General features: G+C 33.9%; 1 protein-coding gene across 1 annotated transcript in view; it reads left to right on the top strand.

Annotated features, from left to right (window-relative positions):
• The first annotated feature begins 4,467 nt into the window (after positions 1-4,467).
• The window catches only part of LOC128676247 (ATP-binding cassette sub-family G member 1-like), a 34,578-nt gene continuing 20,025 nt past the window's right edge, over positions 4,468-19,020 (top strand). The window contains exons 1-2 of the mRNA XM_053756263.2: positions 4,468-4,625; positions 13,939-14,095. Coding sequence (XP_053612238.1) covers positions 13,978-14,095 — 118 coding nt within the window. The 5' untranslated portion in view covers positions 4,468-4,625; positions 13,939-13,977. The remainder of the gene's footprint in view (positions 4,626-13,938; positions 14,096-19,020) is intronic.

The raw sequence follows: 19,020 nt of genomic DNA, 5'->3' as shown, positions 1-19,020 counted from the left end.
TTTTAATGTTTTTTATACTAGCAAGCAGGCAATATGGACGGTAAGTGGTCACCGAAGCCGAATCAACGCAAAGCAAATGCAACAACGGGTGTTACATGCGCGTTGCCTACTTTGTATTTTTTTACTTTGTAGGTACCTAGTACTTTTATTGTGTACATTGATATGATATCTTCAAACTTGATTCACATCGGTACGTAACAATACGAATCAATTATTTTAAATTACTTGATTAAATACCATGCGTTAGGGAGGCCCTTCATTACATTCAGTTGAATGAACTTGAATGGGAACGAATGCGCCGACCGTGTAACCTTGTGATTAGAATACAAGTACCTTTTGTGGGGCCTAAACTTAGTCACGCGGGGTTATTCGCGGACTGGACACGAGGGAATGGATACGCGTTTGTTCAATAAATGCTAGTTGTATGCCATTTTTACCCAACTGCAAGTAAATGTTTCTGTGTTTCGCGTGTATCTTGCATGAATAAACGTAATATTCTTTTACCTCATATTGATTTATTAACATTACATTGGTAAACACATAAATAAAGATGATACCTAAGTACAACAGAAGTTCTTTAACCATGTGTTCACTTAATCTTTGTGGTCCAGAAGGCGACCATACGAAACGTACAAATACGTACCTAGCATGTAGGTAAACTCCACGTTAGTAACGTCCACATGGTGTTTCTTTTTCCGACATCGTGTTTTATGACCTAGATCCTAGTGTCCAGGTAGTGAATAACCCATCACGCTGACGCTTGCATAAACGGTGGATAGGTTTTAGCGGTGTAATTAGGATGTACGACCCTAATTCAGCAAGGTTTGTATTGATTACGGAGATTAGGGACAAAATTACCAGGGACGGTGATTTATTGTCTGACTGATGTGTTCTCGTCGTGATGCAATTATGTTTTTGTGTGGTAGGTACTATGATTCCAAACATGATGCGAACCTTGGCCCAAAATAAATAAAAGAAAGAAAGAAAAACAGTTTATATAGTACATAATGATACCTAATTAAAACTAAGTTGACAATACAATCCGGAATTAAAACATGCACCAAAGTTGCAGCATGTGTCGTGGTTGGGCCATGGCACTGGTTTTCTGCGGGTACCATACTTAAATTAAAAACTAAATTTAAAACTTATAACTACGTACCTAACCAGATTGTGGCACTACGCAACACTTATGTTAAACTAAATTGAATAAATAATATTCCCATTTGTGACAACAGTAGGTACCTACCTTAATTTTAGTAATACGTAAAACATACGTTCCTGACTACCTAGGTACTTAGATTTTTTGTGTGTTTTAATTTTCATACTGTACTCGGGCAGCATTTATTTCATTTTCATCTACTTATTCCATAATTTCCTTTGCGTGTATATAGTCAAAGTTCAGAGTATGCATCTAGGTACGGTTTTTTTTTAGTTGGTGTTACGAGAAGGTATTTATTACATATACGAATGGAGCCAGGATAGACCGCTCGTGTAAATAACCTTATTAAATTATTATAATGTACTTTATTTATAATATATATTATACACCTACCTATTTAATATCTATTGGCGGAAACCGTACAAAAAAGTTTTTAAGTTTATTGCGTTCATACAAACAGATGCGACATGGGAAAATTCTTTTTATAATACCTATGTAAGGATAACAATTTTATTTATCACACGATCACTGGCTTTCTACATAGGTATATGTGATCAATATACGCTCATGAAACGTATAATGAATGAATAGAAAGCGACTTGGTTGCGTTTTACAGCGTACTCCAGCCGGTCAATGACCTCAGACAGCGCAAGGGGCGGCATTAGCGAGTAGGGTTGCCATAACTTCTAGTAGCCATAGCAACACGGGACATTTCGATAAATGGGCCAAGTTTGTTTTCTATTACCTTTTTTAGGTTCCACTATAAAAGATCGCAGCTAATACCTACCTAGGGCTACCTATTTAGTTTTCACGAATGTGCTTTTTACGGGAATCAATATGGGACACGTAATGCGGGACGGGATGTTCAAATATGGTGATAGTCTCGTATACAGGGGACGTCGCTTCACCATCATGTTTGAACAACGACGAAGGATTGGATTGGAATGTATGGCTACCCCAGCGAGATTTCAGTCGACATATAATTGTGTAAGCACTATTGTTTTCATTGATAATGTAACTTTCCTATTCTGTTTACATTATAAGATAGGATGAGACGAGTCTTCCCAATCGGGAATATTAAATAATAAGATAAAGCATCTACTTTTACTTTATTAGCCTATTGATATGTCCCACTGCTGGGCAAAGGCCTGCCTGGGGCACCCCCGTAGGAACCAATCAATATCATTCCGCTATCTCTTTCGCGGTCTCCCTCTGCGCCTATCAGCCTCTCCCTCTGGCACCCATATTGGTCACTATGCGAGCAAATTGAAAGGATGCTAAAATTGATCGTGACTGACTTCTTGAGGCCGTTGCACATCGACTGCGTTTTTTTGTATGGAATGGTTTTCTCGATTAAATTAATGGATATGACATCAGGCTCACAGTTTCGCCTCGGTCGGTTTTATGGCAAGATCGTCGATGTTAATATTAACATATATCATAGCATAGCATAATACCTATCTATATAGATAGGTATTATGTTCGGCAAAAAATGATTATAAGATAGTTCTTTTTTTCAGATATTCTTCAAGGATTCTACTACTATAGAGAGAATTTCTAGTTACAGTCCGTAATTTTACAACTTACCGCTTGCCTGACGTCAACCATCTTTGGGAATGCCATTGTCGTCTGTCAGCTGCCAAGGCTATAATGATACCCTACTTTTCGGACAATAGGTACCAATTGGGCATTGAACCACTTCGCTGTGGCCTTGTGAAAATGACGTCGACACACTGGCCACTCACCGGCTGCACACTATCCCCGATAAGATTGCCGAATTTTGACGTATTCGGCATACATTACAAGTTTTTAATTGCGCTAAATAATAGCACTCATACATACTACACAATGTTCATGCATTCACGTCGGCGTTCGTGTGGAGCATGCATAAAATGTAAAACTGTTAATTGTTTTAAACAATCATGTTAAAAATATTATGTACAAGGTTCTACAAATGAAAGGAAATGTGGAAATCTTAAAAAGATTAGTAATATCAAATCATATTTCTATAACATCAAAGTCACTTTTAAGTTGATTTGCGAATTGCTTTATGATAAGTATTATTTTTGTTATACACGAGAAACAATTGTCTTACCTATAACATATAGGTATGTATTTTACTCATAACATATAACATAACATTAATAAATGTTATACTAGTATGTAATGAGTTTGGTCTGGTCAATGGTCTGAAATCTATAGATGCCGACGACAAAAAAGCAGGAAACGGACGCTGGGCTCCAACGCTCAATGTCTGAAGGACCCGGTAAACACTCAGATGAGAGGGTTATAATGTATGAGGCGTGTCTACGCCACCGTAGATACGTTAAGTAGTACACTATATTATATTGTGTACAGAGAGTTATGTGGATAGATTTAAGTATAAGTTTAGTTAAGATTGAAGCGTAGCCGTACTTTTACAGGTGTTTAGGAAAGGTTTCAGTTATTTTAGAAACATCTGAACCAGAAAAATATTATTTTATAAATCCCAAATTGATGCCTAAATTTTGCCGACCAATATTAAAAAAAAAAATTATTTACCAAAATTTACATTGTTAATGGATTGAATGAACTTATGCCTTATACTTACATATTATAAGTATTCTACGAAAATGTTATTTTGTAGTGTTTAGTATAAAGCCGTGATGGCATTAATCCATAAGGAAGACCAGTGGGTTATTAAAAATGGCTACGACGATGAAATGATTCTTAACCGTTCGATGACTTCACAACAGTAATACCTATATTATATTAGTGTAATTTTATCTACTTAGTTTTTCATGTTAAGGTGAAAGGTGGGTAAGGAAACTTACTACGGGAAATATAAAATAAAATTTTATCTTTAGTCAAGAGTTTTTTATAATCTAAACCTTTAGTAGATAAATCTGTAGTTTTATAAGGATTCATAATTCAGAAAATATAAATAAAATCTGTGGAATTATTGACACGTTCAGATTTCCTCTTTGTTGAGTTTGAGATAGACGGTGTTACTTTGTTTTTAGTCGTATAAGTAGGTGCAAATTTAGTTAAAACAAGATCACAGAATGGTTTTAGTAAAAATTGGAACAATTTTGCGTCATCTGATCTGAGCGTTAACCTGGTTGTGTCGGAGCATATGGCCCGGAACACCGGAAGAAATTTAATTCCTGAATTTACATATACACGGAGTACACAAGTAAATTTTCCTTCTTGCTTCGATGAAGACAGGATAGCAATTCAGTTAAAGTCAAGTTCACATGGTTAGCTGGGAGCTGGTCCCGGGTGACTGGGCTAAGGACATTCGCTTATAGATGCACAGACAACGATCGAGTGGCGCACTTTAGTATCCGTTCGGATTTCGTGAACGCACAACGCTGGCCGCAACGCGTTTCGTTCAATATTACTCGTCGCGAAAAAACAATAACATTCTATATTCTCTGTGGCGAATTTTTGTGTGATTACCTTGTACTTATTAAACGCTAAAACGGTACGTATGGGTTTTGTATAAGGCTTTTGTAATGCAGTTAAATGAGTTCAGCTACACACACGCATTTAGGCCATTCCCTACCTACCTATATGAAAACAATGTTGAAATACAATGGGTTATATTATTTATCGCTAACTCTATATTTCAGTAATTCGGGTGTTTAACAAAAATAACATAATTCAAATATGCAATGTATGCAATATATTTATTTAGGTACTTACCTATAAAATTGTACATATACCTACTTATTTAAAGATGAATTTTATGCTTGACTGGATTGATTAAAAGCTAGGTACAGTTATTAAATGAATTATAAATGGACAATAATCTTCCAATAATTCTAGAGAATGATTTGTAATAAATTACAAATCGAAATATTTTATGATTTATGTTTCACAAATATTATATACTACTTAAGTACATAGGTATCAACTGAATAAATAATTTTTTAAACTTCAAATTGGTACTTGTATCCTGCATCTAAGTATATTGTACATAATATCGCCATAAATAAAAAAATGTTTATTCCCATTTTTTATTATAAGTGTATGCCAACTTTGAACCGGGCAAGTACCTAGTAGAATACGATTCTGGATGGAATTTCTGATTGACTTTATTATTTAATTGCGGCCGCATCGATTTCACTCGAGTGAATCTACAAGAAAAATATTACCTATTTACCCTACTCCAGAAGGTTTTGTCTATCTCTGTGCCACATTTTTTTAAAAAGGACCGGGTAGTTTTTGACTTTATTCATTAGAAACAAAAATCTATACAAATATTTTCTCTTTATAATATACTAGATATTGCCCTGGGCTTCGCTCCCGTGGGATTTTTGAAATAAAATATAGCCTATAGCAATCTTGAATAATGTAGGTACCTGTCTAATGGTGAAAGAATTTTTGAAATCGGTTCGGTAGTTTCAGAGATTACCCGCCTCAAACATACAAACTCACAAACGCTACTTATCTCTTTACAATAATAGTATAGATTAGTTTGACTATTAGTATGGATGGACTAGTAATGGAAGTATGGATTTACCCTGTTTTTCATATAGAACACAAAGCATACTTTAAGCTAAAGTATGTTTTGCTTGTTAAATAATGTCCACCTGCTAAATAAATATGAATTACTTGCGTTTTATTAGGTTGAACACAAATTGTTTTATTGTTTGTGTCTATGATTGTTTTTTGTTTAGCATGTATGCGAAAAAAAAGTTTAATTTAATTATTTTTATATAGCTGTGACTAAACGGTAAATGTGAAAGTAAGTTTGTTTATTTGTTTGTCACCTCTTCAGACTATAAAGTCTTTATAGTCATATATTTAGGCATAAATCATATAAATGCTCAACCAGTATTTTTAAAATTTTGCATAGGTAGGTTACATGTAGTAATTGAGAATTATGCACCTACCGTTGGAAATTAGCGCGGGTGGAGCCGCGGTCAAAAGCTAGTTAGTTATTTATCGAGTCTGCATTTAAATTGAAATATGATGGTTACCTAAGTATTTATATTTCCGGTGTAACCTTAGACCCGAGGAAACTGTTAATATTCACATATGTTAAACTAACATTAAACAAATAATGTAACCTTATACAGTGTTTAAAATGTATCTGTTTTTATAGATTAACGTCAGTAGATATTATTTTTTGGCGAATTGCGCAATAATGGCATTCCTCATGGCCGAGGGTCGTGGAATGAAACACACTCGTTGTGCTACTTTTTCAACGGTTGAACCCAGTTTTTTTATTTAGGATTGTCAGAACTTTGTAACATCCTTTTCAATAGATTTAAGATGTTACTAGTGAAAACTGCATCAAAATCTGTTGCGTTGAAATGCGCACACATTGAATGCAATGAGATCACTCTGACAGCAATAAAAGCTTGTATAAAAAATGTAATTTTTGTAAAAATCTTTTAATACTTCTTAATCTTAGTTACATACAGTTATGTATACCTCTATAATCATCATACTTACACTGGTTAAAATTAAATCAGATTGTGATTTGTCTTTTTGCTCCGACTCGGTGCGCTTGCGCATCATGTCGTCTGTCCGTATTACGTGTAAACGAAGTATAATAACCATTTATGTAACGTTCTTGTATCGTGTGCAGTGCAGGTAATTTCACTCGCGTACTGGGTTATGCACATGCAGTTGTAAAAGGGAATATAAATAAATAATGCCTAATTGAATAAGTATAGGCAAAATCACGTCACTCAAGGGGCATTAAAGATGGATGGTAAAGGGTTCCAGGAATAGAGGAAGACCTCAGAAGAAATGGATGGAGTGTGTCAAGGATAGTATGAACAGGAAAGGAGTATCAATGGATATGGCAAATGACAGAATGAAATGGAAGGAACTTACATACTGTGCCGACCCCACATGAGTGGGATAAGGTCAAGAAGAAGGCAAAACTGAATAGTTATACGTAGGTAAATGAGCAAAATTACCGGAAATTTGCGATAGTACGAAACGAAAATACCAATGGAGATGCATAAAATGTTTTGCGTTTGCGATTGTAGAGTCCTGACAACTACGGCTCACGACCGTGCGCAGTAGAAACGAAAAAGTAAGAGAGCGGACCCTGGGCTTATACGCTCAACGACTGAGGAAGAAACCGGGAAAACGCTCACATGAGGGAGAGAGTACGAATTTACGAATGAACGGAAAATTTTGGAATTTTATTACTAAATTCATATTGCGAAGGTCAAGGTCAATGTTTCATAGATAAAAAAGTACCTATACTGCGTTCTTTTCTACGATCAGATACTTTTCTTTATGTGTTCTTCTTTTTTATCGAGTAAGACTAAATTACAGGGGGCTGTGAAATCAATTCAATAGAAAGGAAGACAGACAACTGTTTGGATTATTAAACTGTGTTAATATATTCGATTTTCACTATAAACCAACGGATAACGGCCGGCCTTTGGAGTATTTGGTTGGTTTGGTTAGTTTTCACGCCTAAACGCAGTGGACTGTGAACGCATTGAAGCTGGTATATCCTGAATGTTACTAGCTACACTTACATGATTTTAGACAAATGTTACTAAATCTGATCAAATAGGTAATATAACTAAAAATCATAAAAAATAATTTTGATATGATTTTTTAAAGGTAGAACATGCTTGTCATTCTGTTTATGATTTCAAGTAGGTTTAACATTGTTTTACCTCATATATTAACTAATAGCAAAGCAATAAAATATTAGACGAATCTTATACGTAGGTATACCGTTTATTTTGGTCGGACACGCAATGAAAAAGTTCTATGTTCGGCAGCAACAACACCGCCGACTCAGTGCCAATTTCAGATAGGTATAGGTTTATGCTAAGTAAATCCAGCTGTGTATGTACCAACTATTGCATTAAAAATTGAAAAACAATGAAAATAACATTCTACGAGTAAAAGTATTTTTCACTTCTGTTGATCTATGAAAAAATGAGCGATTTTACACCAGAATATTCACGCTATGAATTGGCACAATTTGAACATTTGAACAATAGACTACGGTCATTTAAATAAACCAAATAACCTTTGACGTTTTCCTGGTGTACAATAAAAAAGTGCACGCGCTCCGAATGACTTTGCTTGTTTACGATCGAGTATTTTTTATTGAAATCATGATAAAAACAAACATTAGTACTAATCGGGTCTGTTATTAGAATTTGTTGTTAAAATAGAAATAAAATTATCATAAATTAAACATTCTTTGAAACAAATAATCATCACTAGTTAAAACTTAGTTCGAAGTGCGCGCTGGGTAGAAAACATAGCTAGTGTAGGACAACCATGGACCATCCTGGTGGTCGCATGACCTGAACAAAGTTGCAGGGCAAAGATGGATGCAGCCTGCTTCCAACCGATCATCTTGGAATTCTTTGGGGGAAGCCTATGACCAGAAGAAATTGGTAGGAATACGACATATTTTACTCGTATATCTAGCTTCGTAGATGATGTCGTTACATATAAAATGACTCCACAGTAACGCGGTCCATTCCGTTGAACTTGGCGGTTTCAGCATACGTTACTAGTTTTTTCATTGCATTAAATAAAACCACTCATAGAAACTCCGCAATGTTTATGCATTCGCGTCGGCATACGAGTATATCAGAGTTCGGCGATAGTGTGTAACCGACATAATACCCGAGTCACTTGACATAAAAATAATTAAAGAAACAACAAATGATAAGAATATTTACTTACATAATTATACTCGTATTCAAGGCCACTATTTTGAATTTAGGCCAATTATTGTAATGATAATGACCATTACTGGAGATGACACAGTTACGTGTGACAAATCTGTACATTACGCAGTAATAACTGCGGTTTGTCTGTATGCTTTTTATTATAATACTGACTGCTAGTATTATTTAATATGTGTCGTTTATATTTATCTTAACCTAATCTTAATATACAATGATACCTTGAAAATTATCAAAATAGAGGTACCTATATGAACATGTATATAACTTATTAGCCTTTTATAAAATGTTTAATAAACTATCAAATTTCAAATCCTCATGACATTGAGTTTAGTCCATATTAATAATTATTGTTTAATTAGTTTGAGATTAGATTCTTTTTAATATTTTTATGACACGTAACGAGTCAAGAAGAATATTTTCTACGTATAACCTATATTGAATTTTTCAAACAAATGTCAAAATGAGGTTCCTATGTTGAAATGGAAACTATTACTTTACATACCTAAGTAATTAGCTATTGTGAATATTCTTTTACTTGCTTCTTTCTTATGATGGAAATCAGCAAGCCAATTTTAATATTTGTTACTAGCTAGTCAGCCCGTCCCAGCTTCGCTCGGGTAAAACCATAATATTAGATATATTACTCCTGAAGGTTTCGTCTGTCTCTGTGCCAAATTTCATCAAATTCCAATGAGTCTATTCTATTACAAACAAAAATACTTTTCTCTTTATAATAATTAGTATGCATGAAATGTTGCTGGTCTAGTTATATTTGAACTTACTTAATCTTGTAATATTTTATTGTAATTTTGTTGCAAAATGTTGGCTAATTCCTCGTAAATAGTTTATTTGCACTCCAAATGCGAAATTAGACGACTGAAATATTAGCTTTAAATATTTAACTAATTAGTTAGGTAATTTAGGCATATGAAACTTACTGTTACAATGGATTCTATAAATTCGTGCGAAAAATAGAACAACTTGTGTAATTCTTACACAGGAGGCGCTAAATAGCATTCTATGAATTCGTACAAAGTGAATTCTATCAAATTAAAAAAATATAGTTTTAAGGTAGCGTTGGCAATTTCGGTAAAAGTCTAGTTATTATTTATTGAATAATAATATTAAAATATATTTTGAATACATCCCGAAAAAGCGTTCAGCATTACTGTGTTGAAAGAACTTATTTTATTAATCACAAAACTTTCAGTAATGTGACAGTTTTTTTATTATATTGTATTATACATTATACATATATATTATACAATAATCAATACCCGAGCAATACGATTTTGATTTGATCTGATGTACCTAAATGTGTGTATTTTATACTAGTAGTATAAAATACACACATTTAGGTACATCAAATCAAATCAAAATCGTATTGTTCGGGTATTGATTATTGTACTTAATGTGTCACTGTAGCCTTTCTTCATAAATGTAAAAAATATAAATATTGTTAATTGCCTACATATATTTCGCAGTAATTAAAATTGTTCTCAAGGCCATTCGGTTTGTATTTAGCCAATTAAATAGGCCAATTCCAAATTTGTTGATGATAATGACGCGTGTACGCGAGATGACACATATGTATCAAATCTAGACATGACGTGGTAATAATGACATTATCTATTTTTTTTACACTAAAATATTCCAAATTCGACAATGTTTATTCCTTGTCTCTCTGTTTAAAAAACATATATTTACAACGCAATAGGTTTTTTTATTGCATAAATTATATTACTATTTGAAAATACGATTTCAGTATATTAAAATATTAGTTGCGACCCGGGGCTTCGCTCCCGTGTGAATTTACAATTTTACCCTATGTGTTATTCCAGGTGATATTCTTTCTACCCCTGCACCGAATTTCATAACTATCGGTCTAGTAGATTTTGCGCGAATGAGTAACAAACACACATACACTTTCGCATTTATGATATTAATAGGATAACAAAAAAATTTGAAAACCATGTGATAGAAAGGGACTAGAATTATTTCGCGTGAAATATAGTCATACAGGGAGAATCAAGGGTATCAGTGATTTAATTTATTTCTTATATTAAAATGATCTAGATTTTTATTTGATACTTTTATATTGGAAGTAATTTCAAAATAACTAAGCTTTTTATTAATAAATTTCACCACAACGCTGGTACAACCCACATTATTATCATTATGAAACGAGTCATTAAAATTTTTGCTCATTGAGATACCGAAATTTTTTTTGCAATCGATGTTGAAATACGAGCGAATCGCACGGCCATCTCGGCTTTGCTATCAGCTCAAAATAATTGGGCGTAAAATTCAAGACCAACGTGTATCGGCTGAGGCTGCCAGGTCAATGACAAAGCGTAGGGCTGCGTCAGTGTATGTTTTCATTAAAAAAAGTATGGCCTTGACGAAATATTTTTATAGTGTAAGCATTTAAGATCGAGAATATCTAATTCACATAAACTACAACTAAATACAAATTTGTACGTTGTAGTAAATTTTGTAAGATGTGCATTATTTGAAATTTTTAAAGATATGTTTTGCTGACGGAGTTTAAAAAAAAATTAAAACCAAATAACAGGTTTATCATCTTCATAGATACACGAACTATATGTAACATTGTCCAAAACGGACTCTTATAATCTTGTTGTTTCATTGTTCACGTATGGACATCCACATGCCTTTTATATTATGTCGCAATTAAATATGGTAGATAACTGTTTTCTATATTTAAAAATCTACCTGCTTACTAGGCGTCAATCTCGCATAAATACTTAAAGAAAACAAAGAAAACACCCTTGTTTTCTGCGTTTTATGATTACAATTGATTTTTCTGTGACGAAAAAATTATGTATGTTATATAGACAAGACAACCCATGCGTATATAAAATATATAAAAGGATAATAAGCGATCAGTAAAGATGAGAAGTAGGTATACGAACAAATAAATAAGCTTTTTTTATTTGCTATTTAATCAAGATTTGACAGCCCTAACCTCTTTATCTGTAGATGCGGGAATAATGCACGAATTAGGGCAATGTCATATGTCATCACACGAAGAATATAACAGTAACCTAGATATTAAAACAAAATAAACAACAATTTTTAAATAATGTACATATTTTCTCTACAATATTGCAGTTAATTATTAATAACCAACCCTAACAAATACGCTCATATATAACGCTCCATCTACTCAACCAATTTTCTGGAAATTTTGCATACATATAGTTTGAACCTTTATACCTTACCTCCTTAATCCCGGAAAAATAACTATTCCCGTGGGAAATTTACATGAGTGAAAAATTTCTCCAAAAAACTTATAAAACATTTTTAATTTGAGAAGCAAAAACAATCTTTCGATTCTTCTTGAGTCTATTTTTGGAACCACTACGACAATTAGAATAGTGAAGAATCACACAATGCCGTAGAGATCTAAACTGGTCGAACAGAAACTAGAACTATCAGTTGTATAAGGGCAGCGGTTACTCCAATTACCATGAGGTAAACTGCTTGCTTTGAAATATTTACCTTCTTAACCCTATTTAAATCGGTCAAATCATATTTACCAATTGAAAAACAATCTCCTACCAATCGCACAGAGGGTTAAGAGAGAAAAAAATCTTGTAATATTCATCAATTTAATGACATAAAACTCATGATGTTTGTCTGTTATATAAAAGTGAACGAGTGACATTACGATGTATGTCAAGTTCGGCTCTCGCGAGTCTCATGCTGTTAAATATTGATGATAAATTGTTTTTATTTCCAAGTTCCTTTTATTAAGTCTCAGTTGCACTTAGACGTTAACTTTAACTAAAATGGCACGTACTTTGTGCCACTTAAAGTTAACGTCATAATTGACGGATGCAATCCTAACACGTGTTAACAAATATGTCAAACATAATTTATGATATTTGTAGGATTACAAGGCATTTCTTTTCAAGGTGTTAATAATAAAACCCAAATAACCTTAGTTAATTTTCTCTTGCCTCGTTTTTATCATCTTTGTTAATTATACTATCAGCATTTACACAAGGGATTAGAGGGCTAATGGAGGCAACCTTGCCAGTAATTAAATCGTATAAGTTCCAACCTAATCCTAATCCAGAAAAATGAGAGGTAATATATAAAAAAAGTAAATATCTTACACATCTTGTAGTCTTTCATATTTCTGCAAATTTAGTGTATTTTGTTGTGTAGTATTTCATATCTCTGCAAATTTAGTGTAACTTGTAGTGTAGTATTTCATATTTCTGCAAATTTTGTGTAACTTGTTGTGTAGTATTTCATATTTCTGCAAATTTAGTGTAACTTGTGGTGTAGTATTTCATATTTCTGCAAATTTAGTGTAACTTGTGGTGTAGTCTTTCACATTTCTGCAAATCTAAGGATTGATGAGTGTGACCCGGAATTTTAAAAACGCATAGCTATTAATTAAGTTCAAAGTATATATAATCTTTTTATTAGATACCTACGCATATGTATGATTAATTTAGTTACCTTAATAATCATATGCTACTAATATTATAAATGCGAAAGTTTGTGAGGATGACGACCTCGGTGGCGCAGTGGTAAAGTTTTTGCCACTGAACCGAGAGGTCCCGGGTTCGATCCCCGGTCGGGTCATGATGGAAAACGATCTTTTTCTGATTGGCCCGGGTCTTGGATGTTTATCTATATATGTATTTGTTATAAAATATAGTATTGTTGAGTTTGTATCCCATAACACAAGTCTCGAACTTACTTTGGGGCTAGCTCAATATGTGTGGTTTGTCCTCATTTATTTATTTATTATTTATTTATGTGTGCAGGTATGCGTGTTTGTTACTCTCACGCAAAATCAACAGGATGGATTGTTATGAAATTTGGTACACGGATAGAATATAACCTGGAATAGTATATAGGGTACTTGTTATCCCGAAATTCCCAAGGGAGCGAAACCCCGAGTCGTGTTATAAAATGTAGAATAACAAAACTGAAATTACAAGTCGCAATAGTCGACAAGTCATGGTTACGCGTTCAGGATGGGTGAAGGAATTATCAATTTCAATGGAAAAAATTATATACTAAATAACACTTTTGAATACTTATTTTTATAAATTCCAGGTTAGGATCCTAGTGTGCCGTGATGCTGTGAAGTAGACAATGGACGTGTCGAGCGCGCCGCGCGCTCTGGGACGCGCGCACCTGTCTCATTTACCTCAGCGACCACCTGTCAGCCTCAGCTTCCAGGATCTGACGTATACTGTACACAACGGGAAAAGTGAGTGCAATACTGACAATAACATTCCCAAGGAGGGTTGTCGTCAACTAGGCGGCCAGTTGTAAAATTACAGCCGAATGTTCAAAATTTTGAGGTATTTTTTTACGCTGATCCAGGACTTCGCGGCTTCACAGCCCCGAACGAAACCGCGAACATTATGTCCGCTAGTGCTGGATGCAAATTAGGCATAGGCAAATCTAATGGTCGTGGATAATTCCAATGTATCACAAAAAGTTTATTGTGTTCGGATACACTTACTAATATTTTTATAACAAAATATGAATCGGTTGGTAACGCAAATAAGTAATATTAACATTGATTCGGTTGTAATCGAGAGTCGTTATTAAAGAACAATAGTGAGCAATTAACTACTGGTTCTGATAAACGGTAATTGAGCATGTTGCGCGCGCGCATCTAAAAAACTAATGCTATGTAATTTTATTGTTCAACTTATGTTTGTCCATTTCTTCCGCAAATTCGCAAAGGAATTTACACATTGCTGTAACATATTTTATGTTACAATGACCAAAATTGTCGACCGTGCGTATGTCTGTCTGTAACGACAATCAATCAACACTTCATCAATCACAATCATCTACGATATTTACCTACTAGGTTTCCCCGCGAGTTCGTTCGCGCGCTATTTGCTGTTGTTACTTGGTGTAAATTATTATATCCCATGGGATGAGCTACATTTTTCCGGTAACTTATGTCTAATGTGACACTTGACATTATAACACAAATATCTCTGACAAATATCATCCTTTCAATTTGCTTTTGCGTAATGCGCGTACCTACAAGTTGACAGACAAAAATTCTGATAAACAAAAGTTATAATATGTGTTTGCCTTTAATCTGGCAGTGAGCTTTCTATTGGGGGCCAGAACTAATGAACCACATCGCTGTCGTTGTGGGGAAGATGTCGACCACTTGGGTCACCACGGTTTGGCTTGTCGTCGTAGTGCAAGCCGCATCTCACGCCATGCTGCACTGAATGATGTCATCCGTCGCGCTCTTACCAGTGCCGGCGTGCCAGCAGTCCTAGAGCCTACTGGCATTTCAAGAGATGACGGTAAGAGGCCTGACGGCATGACACTCATTCCGTGGAAGAATGGGCGGTCGTTGGTGTGGGATGCGACGTGCGCGGATACAGTAGCTCCATCCCATGTAGCAGCCACTGCCTGTAAGGCTGGTGCGGCTGCGTTGGCGGCAAAAGGCGTAAACATGCATCTCTGGGACAGCCATACATTTTTACGCCTTTTGCTGTAGATACCCTGGGACCTTGGGGTGCGGATGCAAAAACTCTCCGCACGCCTTATCGATGTCTCTGGGGACCCAAGGGCTGGTGACTATTTTGGCCATACAAAGAGGAAATGTCGCCAGTCTTCTGGGAACTTTACCGCACGACGACGGCGATTTAGTGTCAATTTTTTATTTAAATTAATTTAGTATTTATTACTTTAGTTTTAATTTTAATTTATAGTACATATGTTGTAAATATAAAAAGTTATTTGTTCTGTTTTGTACTCACTGTTTTGTATTTGTATAATTTATTTATTTTAAAAATGCATGTGTCCTTCCTATATCTGTTTGTATAGGTAATTAACAAAACAATTACCTACCTACGTGTTACTTCTACTACTTCTTATGAAATTAATTTCATAAAATTAGATGTTTGACAGTTGTTTTAGCAGACGTGTCGAATGTTAGAAAGTTATCAGATATTATTTCACAGTTAAACATATTCATTCTGTCCGTTCAGTTCTATTAGTAGAATTAACGGATAAAAATATCCGTTAAAACGTCGATGTAAAATTGAGTTACCGATAACCCTATTATATAAGTATATGCGTCTTAAAAAAACATACAAAAACACTGACGTTGTGACGTAAGTGTTTTTGTATATTTTTTTACACACATAGACTTACATTGTATTAAACTAGCCTTAATAACATAAATTACTTATTAAAGTTTAGAAAAAACTTTGATAAGATTCAATGACACAAATGGGGCAATGTGCAAGAGACTGCTAAGTTAACCGACATTGGTGCAAACTGCATTGCAACTGCAGCTCAGAACATTGGTCAATCTTTGGAAAGCAACGAGCCGTATAGTGCTGGGACAAAGATGTCGATAAAACTTCATAAGTATCGATACTTTGTGAAGAACAAAACAATTTCTGAAAATACGTCTATTTAGTACGGCTTATAAACCAACATAACAATATACATTTAAATAATTTGCAAATTTACAAATCAACTTGGGGCAAAAATCCATTTTTTGTATGTATGTTTGTAGCGCGATAACTTTCGAACCGTTGGTCTGATTTTGATGAAATTTAAAAGGTATGCAGAATATGTCAATATAATTTTGAAGTTCGTGGGGCATCAAAGTCGGTTAAGTCGTTTTTGAAATATTCACAATTTTGTAAAAAAATATTGTGTAAAAAAAATATCGCGAGGTCCTAAGTTCGCGGCGAATGACTAATAATGTAAGATTGTACTAAAATGTTCTTCGCTTAGATTATGGCATACCCAGAGAAGAAAATAAACTAAATTTAGAAACTATTTCTTGTTAATAATATTTGTTATTGAATCACGCAAAATGATCTGAATGGATTACCATGAAATGTGTGTGCGAACATGGTGTTTGCTTACTATGTCAATATTCAGAACAGAGCTCCTGAGCTTAGTCAAATATGCTGTGTATTTAAGTAATATTCGTTTACTACTATTAGGAGAACATAATTATATAAATAGAAATAGAATATGTATGAAAATTATAACATGTTAAGTTATAATTAACCAAAAATTAGAACAACCTTCAGTCACGAATTTATTTAAAACAATAAACAAATAATAATGATTAACTTCTTATATCATTGCAGATCTGGTGGTAAATTGAAAGCTACAAGCGTTTATCCAGTTTCATATGTCCTGTCAAAGCTAGTTGTACATTAGAAATTTCCCATATAGCTTCTGTTCCTATGGCGAAACATTAGTGCGATACGCACGACCTAATAATACAAAATCAAATCATTTATTCAGAAATTAGGCCTTCACAGGCACTTTTTCACGTCATATTATAAATTACATGATATTTACCAAAGCTACAAATTACTAGCATTTCAGAACGACCCCTCCTGAGAAGAAATGTCGAAAGAAACTCATTCAAACAGTGTTTTGGTCCCTATCATCACACATCACATCAGCTCCCGATGAAAAAACTCGCTTGTATGATTTGTTTGTCATGTCTCTCTAACGATAGAAAAAGAGATCTCTCTAACGATAATAAAAGAAATAACAATTTTGAAAAAATAACTCATTTTAATTTACTTCTTAAATACGGTTATTAAAACTCTTTTGTTCAGTGTCATGACAGATGAACAAACAGATGGGAGGCCAATAACTGTAAATACTTGAAATAAGATCATTTACCTACCTCTGACGCCAGTTCCAGACAATTACCGAACTCGGACAGATGTCGACGCGAATACATGTAGATTTCGTAGTGCTAATATTTACCACAACAAAAAAATCAGCAACGTATACCGAATCCGCTTTACTTGTATAAAAATTAAGAAAAGACAAATCCATTTAAATTTCCCAGAAATTATTTATAATTCGCTTTGTTTATTGTGCTATGTTTATATTAATATTTTTATTATGCCCTACCTCGGCTAAAGTGTATTGTATATGGGTACCTACACTCTGAGGTGAGGGTATAAAATGTTTATATTTAATCTTTCGTGTAACTTACATAGGTATCGTCATACCAGTGTACCTACACTCTGAGGTAAGGCGTAATAAAAATATTAATAGCACAATATACATAATGTTTAATTCTATGAATCACTTATAAATATAAAATGTTTATATTTAATCTTTCGTGTAATTTACATAGGTATCGTCATACCAGTGTACCTTAGCAGTGTACATAGAAAAATATATACCTACTGTGTAGCATTTATTTATTCGTGGCATATTGATAACAAAACTCACTTTTACAACGTATATACAGTGCACAGAGACTCAATAGTATTTAGGTAGTTGGAAAAAAAATCACATAGATTTTCAATTTTCATAATTGTCGCAAGAAATTAAACTTTTTTTATGTTTCATTAGTTATGGTTTTAAGTTTATAGTCTTTAATTGAACCTCTCTTAAACTTTCAATTCGTCATGCACGCACTAGAAATTGTTTTGTAATAGTAAAAACCTACGAAATAGTAAAACCTACCTACGTAAAATTACTATCAATTTATTGTAATAGGGACGCAGATGTTTGACATGTTTTATCAACAAATTTTGTGGTGCGGATTTCCGCCAGCATAGCTCTTTGTATAACATTTTTATATCTTATGCTCAACGTAGATAATATAATAAATTTAAAAAAATTTGTCGGCCATATTACGTCGGACGCATGTGATATTTTTTTAACAAAATAAGTTTTATACGTATTGGGAATTAACAAAGAAAGATAATTTCAAATACCTATGTATATTGTAAAATTTCGAAAAAGAAAATGTCTGATGCGTCTTTTTAATTACCTATCATATTAGTGGGGCAGTGATTAAATTAGCTTAGATCTACGTAGAAAATCCCCGGGTACTTTCACATGCGCCGGGACTCAAGATGGCGGTCGGCCATGTTCACCACTACATCCTTCCTTACAGTCATATTCCTCATGGCTGAGGGTCGTGGTCATTAAAGTAGGATCAATTTAACAGGTCACATTTGACACTTCGTCCAAATTCATAAATGTAACCTTGTAACGGAAGGCATACAATATTTATTGTTACAAAATCAGAACTACAACAAAAATCACAGATAAGGGGTTTATCCCAAATATTTGAAATTAATAATACTAACAAAAGAAGACATTTTTTGACAATTCTAGCTGTAGGCTGACAGATGTCAAATGTGA

This window comes from Plodia interpunctella, chromosome 16 (assembly GCF_027563975.2).
Source record: "Plodia interpunctella isolate USDA-ARS_2022_Savannah chromosome 16, ilPloInte3.2, whole genome shotgun sequence".
Taxonomy (NCBI): Eukaryota; Metazoa; Arthropoda; class Insecta; order Lepidoptera; family Pyralidae; genus Plodia; species Plodia interpunctella.
This window is presented reverse-complemented; position numbering and strand designations above follow the sequence as displayed.